General features: G+C 45.2%; 1 protein-coding gene across 3 annotated transcripts in view; it reads left to right on the forward strand.

Moving 5' to 3' along the window:
* Positions 1 to 14,707, forward strand: part of PHF21B (PHD finger protein 21B) — a 172,348-nt gene that overhangs the window by 89,627 nt on the left and 68,014 nt on the right. Inside the window, exon 4 of one of the 3 annotated variants that reach the window (XM_074872134.1) lies at positions 12,329 to 12,631. The exons of the other annotated variants lie outside the window; for them this stretch is intronic. Coding sequence (XP_074728235.1) covers positions 12,329 to 12,631 — 303 coding nt within the window. The remainder of the gene's footprint in view (positions 1 to 12,328; positions 12,632 to 14,707) is intronic. 3 annotated transcript variants of the gene reach the window in all.

Below are 14,707 nucleotides of genomic sequence, written 5' to 3' on the forward strand. Positions count from 1 at the left end.
TCCAGGCAAAGGATCTGAGTGACTGACTGAGGTAGAGTTTGTATTAAGTGGCTATGATGTTTTGCACTCCGTTGCACACAATGGGAAATAAGGCCAAGAGGATGTTGTTTATCCTGATCCTTAAATGTAACAAAGTTGTGAAAAAGTTTGCTAAAGCTTCTCTCATTCTCTTCTCGCCTTTCTTTTGTGCCCTTGAATCGTTTCTAAGTATACACACAGATCCATGTCACTCTGTGCAGCTCCCTATATAGCTCTCATGGCTGAAGTATCTAAGTGCTTTCCACTACCATAGCAAGAAAATCAACACACAAAATGTCTTTCTTTCTCCTGTCACTGTTCATGGGAGTAGTTCAGAAACTAGTTCAGATACTCACAACTGCAGACTAGTGTCTAAATTTTGCAGATAATTTCCATTTTATCTGTGCGTTATATAATCATCTCCATCTTTATGTGTGAAGGCAACGGCAGAGTTACTGTGTAGCGTGTCCTTGCTTTCTCCTTAGCCATTGTGTTCCTCTGCTATTGTTGTTTTGAAGTGGGCCCAGTCTGTTCTTTCTCATTCTCTCTTCTACGCTCCATTTTATTTACTGCCATTGGCACGATCTGCATTATTTATTGCTCGTTACTCTCTCTTTGGCCTCTGGAATAATGGTTGTGTAGTGTCTTAGTTTCATCCTAGGATCTACACAGTCCTTCATTAGCAGCTCCTTTGTCTCTTTTTAATATTCTTTCCCAACACTGCTGCTGTATACCTTTCTCTCCCTTTAAGCATTATCTTATCATTTGCATTTCCATTAAGTTAGAGTGAAAGCATATCATTCCCTTGTTTCTTAAATTTCCTCAATATTTTCAACATCTGCTAATATATTTGTACAGTTCAGTCATTCTAAATAGTTTTTTCATGCATTCTCTGAAGTCTTATTACAAGAAAAATATTACATGCTGTATCCCCCTCTTATTATGACTGATCAGTTATCTGTATCTAGTCAAGTGGTATTACTTGTGATTCTCAAACTGTAAAAGTTTGTTTATGATTTTTCACATGTATGTACTCACACAGAATTCTTTGTCAGACTGAGGGGGGTTAGGGAGAGGAGGTTAATTTTTTTTTTATCTGTCTAAACCACCCATGTCCCTAGAGGAACTAGGCCGTTACATGCCCCCCACTAAAAAAAGTAGGGCATTGCATAGTGGGCTGAGCACATGACGGAAGGCTTGGAGTTCCTAATTTCCAGTATCTCCTGTAAGGGGTGATAGTAGAACAAGTGGTATTCATTCAGCCAGGGTTTGAAAATTACCAAACTTGTGGTTTTGGTAATCCGTTATTTGATAATCTAGCTTTTTGAACACCAACTTCTTGAAAAACAATAAAACCCACTCACTGCAGCTGTTGCTGCCTCAAGTGCTGCGGCAGCCACCCTGCCTGCACACTCAACCGTAGGGTTGGATAAACAGGGTGGTTTGATAAACAGGGCAGTTTGACTGTTCCGGTTTATGTTTTGGATAGGGCACATGGCAAATGAAGTGGTGTGACTGAAGGAAAAATGAAGTGAGGAGTGAGGATGCTCTCTTGATGATTAAAGTTTTGGGTTTGCGACGTTGAGGTTCAATTTCCAGCTTTGACTTGATACGCCATGTGAATGTGTCCCTGTGGCCTCGGTTTTATGTCCCGCAGCTTCCTTCCACGGGTGTAGTCAGAGCTGCTACCTCTGGAAGGGCTTCGTCGGATCAAAGGGTGCAGGGCTGCCCAGAGATCCTGGGAAGGGACAGAGAAAGGCGTTCAGACTGTCATCCTCTATATATTAAGGTGTATTAGAAAGTAGGAAGTCTTGAGATGGAAGTCCATTGTCAACTCATCCTTCTAATTCACTTCTGCAAAGCACCTGCACAATTGTTCATCATTCTCATTCCATAATGTATAATAAATTGTTTTATCTTACGATGCAGGAGGAAAATCTCTCAGAGACTTGACACTTCAACCCTTTTCTGTCCGTTGACAACCAGAGCTCCAAGAGCCCTATGATGAGAAATCTGGCCCCCTGTGCATCTTCCTTCCCCCTTCCATGAACGCTTTCTTTCTTCAGATTTGTAGCACTTCTTTTTAGGGCTGTAGTTATCAACTGTGTGTTTGTCATCTCTGACTCTGGGTGTTGCTGCATTTCTAGATCTGTAGATTGCTTTTTATGCAACTTGTGGAAAGGACAAGACAGGTAATTAACTTTGTGCCCTCCACTTAGTTCCGTATCTGGCTAGGCCCGCACACACAGACCCAGAAAAATACTTGGAGGTGTGAAGTCTCGTCTTCATCTCCACAAGGGTTCCTTTGGAAGATGGTAGGAAATACCGGCAGGCAAGATGAGATAAACAGTGCGATAGTGCACTGCCGTTGATTTGACAGCAGTAATCGTGTTGGATTAAGATGAGATCGTATGACTTAACTTGCCTTTAATAACTAACAAACAGCATTTAATAGATGCCAGCCGGTTAATTTTCACAATACCTTTGCGAGGAAGACGTGTTATCGAGTTGGGAAACTGAGGCAAAGGGATTTATCTAAATCTTAGAAGACACCTCCGATTACATTTCGGTTCTGATGTGTTTAACCAGGGGTTTTTCAGTAGAAAGGTGTGCTAATAGTTGATGGGTTTTGCAAAAAAACCGCCCATAATGCTGCCTTCCCCTTCTGTGCTCTGAACTAAGCCCTCTCGTCGGGTTTTGTGACGAAACCTAGAGCTGTTTCATTCACGTACCAACAATCACTTGGAAAACTGAGCAGGGTCACCTGGGTTCAGGGTGCACGAGCAGAGGGTGACTTTGCCCCTGGCTGCTGCCGCCGCTGAGCCAGTTATCAGTTGTCCATGTGGACACAGGGGCCTGGGTTTGGACTGGGGTGTCTAGTCATAGGCACTTAGTTTGGGCTTTTTATTTCCCCTTCTGCTTTGTTTGCTCTCACCAAAGCTATACTTTGGAGTGCTGGAAAATTGAAAGGTTGCTCTGAGCAGTTTCATGACTACCATGCAAATATGCCTGCCGTTAGAAAACAGTAATCACTCCAGAGTAACACAGTAATACTAAAAGCTCGCGCTGTCAGGATGAAATGTGCATATGTAGAATTGCTGGGGAAATGTCTATACAAGGTCTGGAGAGGAGGCAGGGATTTTTTTTTTTTTTTTTCCTTTGCGGCTTATCCAGAATTTCTGATGGGAATACTTCACAACTGAAGCTCTGCCTTCCCTTGGGGGAAATGCAACCATTTAACTTCTTTCTTCTTTATATGTATACGGAGGAACTGATGGTTTGATCCCATGGGAAGTCTGTATCTGTTCACAGTTACATTTGTTCATTTCAGGAGGATTCTGTGTTATCTGGGAAAAAGAGAAAAAAAAAAAAAAAGGATTTGGCTTAGTTTATTGTATTGCCAGTTCTTTCTGCTGTACCAAGGAAGATGCGTTTCCAAATTTGATTTTAAGCTGGGGTGAAGGAGGGAGAAATCAAAGAAATGATTATCAGGTCTGGGGTGGAGGGGGCTGGTGGGATGATATGGGGGGAGGGAATATGAAGCAGGAGGCAGCAGCTTTGAAACTGGATACAATAAATTACTCTAATTTATTGTTTATTTTCCTGAGTGCATGCAGTTGCATCTCTTTTTTGCCTTGCTTGATCATAGGAAGCGGCACATTTTAAAGCAAAAATGAGAAGCCCCTGAGTTCTCAGCTTGGTCTGGAGACATACTAGGATGCAAACTTTAATGACATTCATGCAGAGGGAAAGAAAATAGTGAGGCAGAGTACTGAAACAAAGGGAGGCAGGATATCAAGAAATGCGAGCTTCAGTGCCATTTAGAAAGGGTCTGGATCCCATGATTTATCTAAAAATGACAAGATGCCCCTCTAAAAATGCAAATGTCTGCGCTGCATCTTGTAGCTATAATGAATGAGTCTTTCACACAATGGAAACATTCAACTTGTTCTAGGGCACTAACTGTGGCTCCATATGCTGAGCTGCATGCTCCTGGCCTTTAATCACTCTGCCTTTGGTTTTGCAAAACTTAAATTAGAAGCACATTAGTGTTTATGTGGTGTACACCCGGGTTTTGGGTTTTGGTGTGTTTGTTTGTGGAGAGTTGTTTTTTGTTTTTTAACGTTAAATAAGCCAGATGAATGCTGTCTTCTTGAATGCACGGGACATGGCAAATCATGGGAAACTGGAGTTGGCGAGAGCAAAAGGATGTAAATTTTGAGCTGCTAATGGCACGGAGGAGTCCAGCTTTGGGGCTAGGGGAGAACCCATGTTACACAGCGGGGAGCCATTTAAACCCTCCTCTGACCTGCCAAGAGGATGCCTGTACGCTTTCTGGTTTATTCGAAGTGAGATCAAGCCAAAGTTTTTCCTTTGTTGTAAATTGGGGTTTAAAAGAAACATTTCAGAGATGTGCAGACTGAGCTGCAGCCCTGCCACCACGGACCTGATCCAGAGCACAACCCACCCCATCCACAGGGGCTTCAGCGCAGGCTGCGTCTGACTGTTGGCACTATACTGTGCAGTTTTTCTTGGAATTAAGGGAAAGAATAAAGATCCATCCATCAAATCAAATATGAAACCAACCGCTCTTTCCTCGAAGACTTTTTGGGAGGGGTTTATCCCACATGCCTAAGGTTTGATTTTCCCGATGCATGTCTGCAGCGTATGTGCGAGTGGGCACGCGTGTAACTCCGCTGCAAGTTTTAAAAGCTCTGTTTCTGACAGAAAAGTGGGCTAATTAATAGGAGTAGGAGACAAAATGCCAGCTTGTAGATTTGTTTCCCCTGCAGAAATCAGCCCCCCTGTTAGACTGCTCCTTCTTGATCTGATGTAACAAGAAGAGAGAGTCAGCTGTGAATCAAGCGCCTTGTTCTCATTTCCTTGATCATTGACATGGTTTGAGAGAGAGAAAGGAGGAGGGATTATTTGTGAGGTTATTAAAAAAAAAAAAAAACCACCCTCGCTCCCCCTCCTCCCTTCCTTCAAGATGCACAGAGGCACTTCCAGAATGTTCCATAATATGAATCTGACTTTTCTCATTAAATATCATCCTCTTTCCCCCTACTCCTTGTTAGTTAAAAAGTGATGTTTGCAAGTCACTAAGCAGATAATTCCGAGCTTTGACGAGCGGATTGCCAGTTAGCAATGCAGTTGAAAACGCATTGTTTTTTTCAGTCAGCAAGCTGTTTAATGGTTTCAGAAATTAAAGGCTAATTGCACTTGAGTGAATATGTGCTTTTCTAACCCCACTGTTACCATTATTAGGGTATTTACCAGTTTGGAAAATTCTCTCTTTACATAAATCTGCTAATTCTTCATTGCTGCCCTGTCCTGGAAAGCAGCCACCACGCTGGGAGTTTGGGCCACATCAGACCCGACGAGCTGGGGTGGGGTTTTTTGGTGCAACTTTAATTGTTGCCTGTCGTTGCATTTCGGCGTGATGGTTTTGCTGCAGGATTGTACAAGTTTGTTCACGTAACGTTCACGCTGTAAACGATCCCTCGTGAAAGAAAATCGCATGTCGATGTTCTCGTTACCGTATCAAGGAGATAAGGAACTTGATTGTCTTCAGAGAAATACACGGGTGGATTTGGTAGCGGAAAAAGTTTAGCTTTTGTACGCTGCAGTATGCGTCTGCAATATATAAAATTGCTGATGTGTAGAAGAGCTTGGAAGTGCTTCTAAAACAGATTTTTAATACCGACAATATTAATGGCAGCCTTTCCTGGAGAACGTGGCTGTTCGGAAAATCCAAAGCCATTGCACCTTAATAGAAAGACTGTTTCATTATTTCCTGGCATTTGCTTTCTTTCTAATTAATGTCTTACACAGAAGGGGTAATCATTCAGCCATCTTTCTAGCTTAAAAAGAGTCAAAGATTAAAAAACAAACAATTACCCAATGTAATTAATTTGAGAGGGGATTTTGGGGGCTATGTTTAGAGGGAGGGGTTGTTCCCCTCTTCTGTTCCAGTCAGTGTTTGTCATTCTTTGGCAGGAACGACTAATTTATTGTCTGACTCTCCAATCTGGATTCATACAGGGCAGCTTTCATTCCCTCCCCCGCCGCCAAAACTCTTCTGATGTGCTGTGTATTTGTTTGGGAGGGGAAAGAGGAGGGGGGGAAGGGAGAAGGTTATATGTTTCTGCCCTGCTTTACTGCTTTTCAACTGAAAGTAAATTAATGCACACACTAGATTCCCCTCTGCTGTGCTGATTGGATCCTTGTGCCGATTAAATATTTCACACTGATAGAGGGATGCTGAAAGCACTCAGCTGGTAATGTGGTATGTACGTCAGTGGTACAATAACTGACTTTCAGGTTAAAGTCAAACAAAACCCCCAGTTTGCTGCAGTTTTGATTAGAATGAGTTTCACTTTGAATTTAAATCCTTGAGCCTGCTGCAGCGATGGCTAATTAACTGAGATCTGATAGAGAGAAAGGAATACATTCTTACTTCTAATGACAGGCAGGCAGGAAGTTGTCAGGGAAAAAAAAAAAAAAGAAAGAAAGAGGAAGAAAAAGAAGAAACCAACAGACAAAAGAAGCCTTTAAAAAAATAATAATGCTGAGATTGTAGTTCAGCACACGTAAACGTCCCTGCCCGTGTTTCACACTCAGCCTCCTTTGGCTGAAAGTCCGCCCCTGGAAAGGCTGTTTCGATCGAGTCCCAGATTTTCTTCAGATATTTTTTTCATCCTCCTGACAAAAACTAACACCCGAGTTCCACCTAGTCAGGCAGTCACTACCTCCTTGTTTATTAATTGCGCTTTTGGGGGCTTCCCTTAGGAGAAGGCAGAGGGGGGAACGGGGTTTTTGCTGCACAGAGCAGCCGAGGGGGTATCTGCTCAGCGGAGGAGGAGGAGGAGGAGGAGGAGGAAGGCTTTCTGCCCCCGGGTACCGCATATCATCCCGCACCGCGGCAACCCCTCCCTGGGGGTCATTAAAAATACTTCTGTCGAGCAATTTCTCCTCCCTCCCCTCCTTTCTTCCCATCCCTTCCCCCCGCCCCAGCTTGGGCGTGGAAGGGAGAGCACTTGCATCAAACTGACAGGTCATTTACTGAGAGATTGGCAGGAGGAACTACCCCAGCCTTCCTTAAAAACGCTCCTCCTCCTCCTCGCGTGCACATCTCGAACACCATCACATCGAAATACAGCGTTTCAGGAGCAGTGTGTGAAACTTTTCCACGCGAGGGTCTTCATCTTTGGTTGTACGAACACGTGTTTTAACGTCTTCTCTTTGGGCACGGGCAGCCTGGTGCCCAAGGGTTGTACGCAAAGGGAAGCATTTTTTTTTATGGGAGTCCAGGGATTAAAATACAGCCTGACACCTCCATAAACGTCCGCCAGACTCCTGGGGGTGCCCACGTATGTGCATGTGCGTGTGCTCAGCCAAAGCCCTGCTCATTTCTGTGTCAGTGTGTGAAGTTGTGCAGGTGGTTGGTTCGTGACTTATGGCGCAAATCGGGCAGGATCGTCTCTGTCTATAAGTAGCAACTTGGAAATACGTGAGAAATACATGGAAATTCATGGGATTGTACCAAAATCCTAAGACACGATGCTAAAGCGCCGTAGCTGGTGGCCTGTCTTCAGTGAGTCCCTGTGCTGTCACTCTTTGAATATCAAATATTCCGTTGTTCAAGAGAATTTTATTGTGACAACTGACTAAACGAACAGAGGTCATGGCCCTCGTTGCTGAAGAAGTCTGTTCAGCTGTTTTGCATGCAGGGCCTTAGATTAGTGCCGAATGTTAAATTATTAATTGACAAGCCATCGCTTTTGGTTTGGAAGTGGATCGCCAGACTTGTGCAAGCTTAAATAAACTCTCAGCGTTACGCCAAATGTTTTCTCTTAGCCACGGGGCCACTAAGGAAAAGAGCTGATACTGTTCTGAAAACAATTGCAGTTTTTCACAGCGAAACTGCTTTGTCAGGAGAGCATCGTTCTAGAAAGATGGATGGACTGAAGTCTCTATCTATGGCATGTAGGTGTTAAAATATAAATGTGATGGACAGTGAATTTTAGGTCCTTTTTGAACAGGTCTCGTATTTTACTAGGAAAAGTAAAGGTTTATTGAGAGGCGTGCGTCTGTTTTAATTCACTGCCGCGGTGAAGCGCAGCCAGTAGCCGAGTTGCAGAATATGACCACGTTCTTATTGGAGATGTACGTGCAAAGTAAAGTTGACATCAGATCGGCAAGGATTTGGGGATGTGATGTAAGCTGCGGCGGAGTCAAAAACGAAGGAAGGGAAACCCCAGCCCGAACGCGCGCGCGGGTGCCGTGCCGCTCAGGGTGTCTATCGCCACGGCCCGGCCGCCTCCAAACCCTTTCTTCCTTTGCTCTTTCCATTTCTTTATTCACTAAACAGAATGATTTGTGGTGCGTGATGGGGGGAGCAGCGTTTTGAGTAACCTCGAGCAGGGAGGCTAAAACTGCTGCCCGGTTCATTCTCACCTGGGAACCTTGGCAGCGCAGCCCTCGATAGGAACGAGGGGGTGGGCAGAGGGTTCACACCTACAAAGAAATAGAAAGGCCGGAGTTATTTTGATCCGTACGGGGAAAAATATTAGCCCTGCTTTGAATAGTTGAGACCGTGCCATCTACAAGATGGGAAATCATAAACAAGCGGCAGCTTTCCAGCACATTGTAGTGTGTTTGCATGTGACTGGCATACATATTCCAAACTCCGGTTTGCCTGTGGCATCCTGCGGTGAAAATGAAAGTTGTGTTGCTACTGAAAAGGCGCTGCTTCAAAATTGGTGTATTGTGAGGACTGTTATGCTGTGGATGAGAAGCAGTGACCTGCTTTCCAGCATTTAAAGCCAGTATTTTTTTTTTTTTTCCTCTTTTGGCTCTTCCATTATATCAGCACATGTTTTCAGCTGCAGTGTCCAAAGCTTGCTTAGTTTCTTACTATTCATCATTCCAAAAGTGCCAGAGAATACGTTATGCTGACTGATTCTCAAAATGCAGATTTTCTTTCTCTTTAAAAACCAAGACTATTCTTTTAATTAATCTGGCAGAAAGAGAATACAGCAGATGTAGGTTTTGTTGAGGATTTTTTTAATCTCTCATATCATAATCTTTGTTTCTGCCAACACGCCTTTATCGACGTCTTCACGGGGTATAAAGTAAAAACGGTTGTTAGAAAGAAAAACCACATAATAGCTCATCTCCTAACTAACATAATCTGCTTAAGGGGCGTATTTTTTAAGTTTCGGTAGGTACATTTCCAGGAAATTAATAAAAGAGAAGAGATACTGTCAATGCTTTTCCCAAGACAGACGATTTTTCCGTAACTCTCTTTTGGACGCTAACCTTGTGCACCTGATCCTTTGTATATGCTTTTGTACTTAGCTTCTAAAATTTGCAGTTATTTAAATAAATTTAGCATAGCATTGTTCCCTGGGGAGGTGCTTGCAAGCCTATCACAGGGACACAATTTTTTCCCACATTTACTTAGAAAAGCCCCAAAACCTAAATTAAAAAGAAAGTTTTCCATTAGGAGATGAGTGTTTGATTTTACAAGCATTTCATATTTATCTCAACGTGGACCGAAACAAGCAGTAACCCTTATTTCTTTAGCTTTTTTTGTTGCATATGCATGAATAGACAGGTATGTCAGTTTATTAGGAAAGTACTAACACACATCACATGCAGCCACACAAAGTGAACTCACTGTTAATGCGTAGAGGGAGAACCATGGAAATTGGATGGATGGTAGCTTGAGTAGTGATTTTTTTTGTTTGTTTGTTTATTTACAGAATTTCTGTTTTTGTACTTCTCGGTACAATTTCCTCCTTTGGAGCAAGACAAAAAGCAATTACTTACACTTGAATTTTGTCAGGAAAGTCATAATTTACTCCTACCTATTTACTTGCTTTTTCCACTGGGCTACCAAGGATTGTAAATCTTCTGGGATTATGGAGTTTTTTTGCTTAGATGTTTTCTGTTGCTGAACTGCCTGAGAGAAAAGTAAAGTTGTACTAACACTGCTAGAGTATTGCATATTAGGAGTTTTATTTAAGTGAAAATATGAAATCAGTACAGTAACACCGAGTATTTCGGTGAGAAGTTTTTCATTCCGTAATCCCAACGTTCACACATCTGAGGACAAACGTTAAAAGACACTTCATCAATACAGGGACCTATCAGGGATAGCGAATGCTCTTAGTTTCACAGAAAAAAGAAACCCTGGTGCTACTGATGTCAGCAGCAAACCTCTGGTTGTCTGCAGCAGAGCTAGGATTTCACTCCTGGACTAACTCCACTCAGGTAATGGATTTATAGCACTGTAACCAAGCAGAGCATTTTCCGAGAGTCTGCGAGCTTTTAGCGTTTTTCACGTGACATAAATCAAAATAAAAACACAACCGCAAAGCTGAACTCTCAATCTGAAAGCTCTGCTCTACCGTACAGGTGAATAAGGCACCGCACGAGGAGGGTGTTGGGAGGGGAGAAGCGGCGTTCGGCTCTCCTGCGTGCAGCTGGTTTGCATCTGTAGCACCACACCACTGGGACACCAGTGGGAAACTGCACTACAAAAAACCACGGAAATAGTAGTTTTATAGAATTTTGTCATAAGCAACTTTTTCCACCTACGTAAGACGTACCTGAGCTTCTCAGCTTTCACTCGAGTGCTTTCAAACTACCAGGCAGGTGTATTCTTGCCCTGAAAGAAAAGTTCTTTCCTCTTCAAAACATCTATGACATGCAACGGCACAGCCTAAGGAAAATACTGCCTGTGCTTCCTTGGGGTGACTGTTATAGGATAATGGCGAATGAAAGGTAAAGGCAAAAATGAACGAAGCTCAAATTTGTATGAAGTGGTGATTACTAGGCTAATGCTGACATTAAAAAAGTCATTTCTTTATATTAAAATACAAAGCAGGTGTCTCTGATAAGTGCATGCTTGCTAGTGCATACACACCCAAAGTACAGTTCCTGAAGCAAACACACTTGGCAATTAAGACTTTACAGCCTTTAAAGCTTAATCATGGGTTGAAAGGTAAGAAGGAAGGTGTTTTCCTAGAAGTCAGTTAATTTTGTACTACAGGGCTCCTATTTGATGCCCAGAATTAAGATTTTCAGCCTTGCTTCTGGAAAGAACTAAGCATGTCTGTGACTTTATATACACATACATATATACACACTGTATTTTAAACAAGTTGAGGACAAAGCTCTTAATGACTTCAAAGTGCAGCAGCAAACCTGGACAGGCAGTAAAGCCTCCCGAAAGGTGACGTGTTTAGATGTAATCGCGTTGAAGCCGATAGGACCGGTCAGCAAATAAAGTTACAGACAGGCAGAAGTCTTTGCAGGATTAAGTACCTTTGCTGTCAACGCTCCTAAAAATGAGATCATTAATACTTCAGAGTACCAAAAGAGGCTTGAACCAGCATTTTTTTTCCCAACATATGCCCAATCTGCCTGAACGGCATTAATAAGAACAGCTTCTGAGATTATCTGAAGCGCAACAACTTTATATATTTTTTTTTTCTTTTCAAAAGTGAGCATTTTACACCGACACTGGCATTTACCATCTGGCAACCTCACAGTGCCTATAGAAATCTCAAACACAAGTCTTGTAAGAGATACTATACCAAGATCCTCATCAGTGTGTTCTTATTACAGATGACGGAATAGCCCCTGTAGCAATTTCAAAGTACAACTGTTAAGAAAAGCAAGAGAACAGCGAGTTAGGAGGGGTGCTATAATGAAAAGGCAGCTTGGGGGAAAAAAAAAAATAAAGCAAAACAGTGGAAAAGTAGTGCAAGTTCGTGAGGGGGAAAAAAAAAAAAACAAAACCAAAACAACACGGGGCGGGGGGAAACAGAAAACCGACTCCAAAGTAAGTCGGGGGGAAGAACAGAAGTAAGGAAGGGCTGGGGGGAGGCGAATGCGTGTAGAGGGTTTTCAGAGTAACGGAAGGGAAAGTTGAAAATAACATTCTTTACGTCCCAAAGCCTTTTATTGTTAATTATTGTTAATTAAAGCAGTATTATCGAGGTATTATCATTAGTTCCGGGCATAAAGAGATGCCGAAGGAAAGGAAGAAAAAAAAAAAAAAAAGACTTGGGAAACCCCGCGAGTCCCCGAGCGAGTCGGGGAAGCCCAGCCTTCACACACCCCCCCCCCCCCCCCTTCCAAGAAAACCGTAAAAAAACCCCCAAAACAACAAACCAACAAAAAACCCCGAAACAACCGCAGCTCCGCGTTGGCAGGGGCCGTCCCGGCCCGGGGGGGCTCCGGGGCCCGGCGGTGACGCTGATGCCGGTTCTCTCTCCCCTTCTCTCCCCGGCAGAAGCTGGCGGTGCGGGGCTGCCCCGCCGCTGTGCTGGTCGGGGGCAGCGGCAGCGCCAAACCCGGCGGCGTCCCGGCGCTCCTCAAGGCACCCGGCGGCGGCGGGGGGAGCCCCGGCGGCAGCCCCGGGGGGCAGAGCTTGGCCATCCCGGTGCTGCCGGCCAAGGCGCCCATCGCGATGGTGACGGCGCACCTGAACGGCGGGCTGGGCCCGGAGCCCCCGCAGAGCGGCCCCCTCAACCTGCAGAGCCCCGGCAAGCTGGGGGGGGCCCGCCGCCCGCCAGAGCTCGGCTCCAACGCCCAGGTAACGGGAAGGGGGGGGGGGGGGGTACGGGGGGTATGGGGGGGCGGGCGGGGGGCGGCGCGCTGAGGGCTCCGCCGCTGCGGGAGGGGGGGGGGAGGCGGGGCTGGAGCCCGGGCGGGGAGGGGCGGATATGGGGGGGGGAGGATGGAGGGGGGGAGGATGGTGAAGGGGGGAAGAATGACGGGGGGCGGATGGGGAGGGGGAGGATGGTGAAGGGGGGCCGGTTGGTGGTGGGGGGGCGGATGGTGAAGGGGGGGAGGATAGTGAGGGGGGGCTGCGGGTGGTGAAGGGGTGGGGGGGAGGGTGTCAGGGCAAGGGGTGATTCTGGGGGCGAAGCCGGGGCGGGGGGATGCGGGGGAAGAGCTGTCCCTCCACCCAACACCCTCCGGGGTCCGGAGGGTCGTGTCGCTGCCCTGGGGGTGGGGGGGTGTTTTCTCCCTCTTGGTGCTATGGGGACCCTCAGCCCCACAGAGAGTGTTTGTCCCCAGGCCTGGTGGGTGCGGTTGTCCAGAAGGTTTTGGGGGGACAGGCAGGTGCCCCCGCCTCTGACAGTGCTGGCTGCCATCGAGGAGAGCGGCCCTGGGTGGGGGGCAACTGGGTGCCTCTTGCTGCTGGCCCCCAGTTGCCCAGCTTCTGTGGCTACTGTGCCGGCACCTTCCCCAGACAGAGAGAGCAAAAGCAGAAGCTGGGGCGGGGGGGCTCAGGCTGTTGGTTCCCGTTTCTCTATGTCTGTTTAAGGCTTATGTTCACACTAACCTAAATATGCAATAAATAGATTGAATTAGTGAAAGGAGGGCAAAAGAGGAAGGGGTGCTGCTTGCCGGACACGTGGATTTGTGCAGTCTGCTAACAGCCACAAAAAGAGAAGTTTTTACTCCAGTGGCGGTGTGTGGCGAGAGAGGGAGATGATGCTAATGAAGTTGAAATGCAAAGAAAGTGACAAAGCCTTCCTAAAACTTTGGGGAAGAGGATGTAAACTATCATTGCTAACAGTGGAAATGTGGATTATTTTTTTTTTTTTTCTACTTTCTGCCCATAGAGGCTGTGGTAGTCTGTTTTTTTGTACTCCCCCTTCAGAAGCTCAGGATCTGAATCTTTAATAATCAGGAAAGAAGAACACAGGATGGATAAGGGCAGCAGGCAAACTGTACCTGAGGATGTTTGTAAATCAAGGTTATGTTGGGATGCATGAGGCTTTTGAGTCCCCAGGAAGCCCCTTCCTAAACCCCGGACAAGGAATGACCGTCACCTACTGCAGCCGCGAGCAAATGGGAAGCACATCCACCCACTTGGGGAACCAAATCGTCCTGTCACTTTTTTTTTTTTTTTTTTCCCCCTGGAGAAATGGCATTGTCATTAGCTGTTACACTAAAGTAGCTGTGTGGGGAATTTGGTTTTGAATCTCTGTCCTGTATTCATGCTGGGCAATTTCCTTTATTGAAGGTGTTGTTTATGCTTTATTGAAAAGATACTTGCAGCTATCCCAGTAGATATTTCCTAGAGTCCTGGAAAATAACTATATAAATGATAATCATATAAAAGATAAAAGTTTCAATATTTCAATGGTCTATCATTTTGTGAAGGACTATCTTTTACTGTCACTGTCAGGAGCCGTAGGAAGAAAAGAATCAAAACAGTGAAGGAAGAAGCTTGAAATGACATTTGATGTATTTAACCTGAATAGTGAAATAACAGTCCCAGGTGCTGGAAAACGGCGCTGGTTAGAACAGTTGGCTGCAAACTTGTCACTTCTGCAAGTGTTGTTAAAGACTTTCTAACCTGGTGAGCTGGCGTGCTGTTGAATTACCCGTAGTGGTTCCCATTTACCTTCACAAAAGGGCAAACTGGTCCCACTGGGACCTTCTGCGCCCCCAGATGTGCCGCGGTGCATCGCAGCCTGCGGGAGCGCAGCACTGGTGTTCGACCACGTGTTTCTGTGCTACGTTCTCTCAAACAAACAGTATTTGCCCTGGCTTTACACTTTTTTTTGCTGAGAAGAGCTTCATTTTAAGCAAAAGCTTGCTGTTATTAGGATAGCGTGGGAGTATTGTCCAGCGTTGGGGTTTGCCTTGGTTT

This window comes from Strix uralensis, chromosome 5 (assembly GCF_047716275.1).
Source record: "Strix uralensis isolate ZFMK-TIS-50842 chromosome 5, bStrUra1, whole genome shotgun sequence".
NCBI classification, from domain to species: Eukaryota; Metazoa; Chordata; class Aves; order Strigiformes; family Strigidae; genus Strix; species Strix uralensis.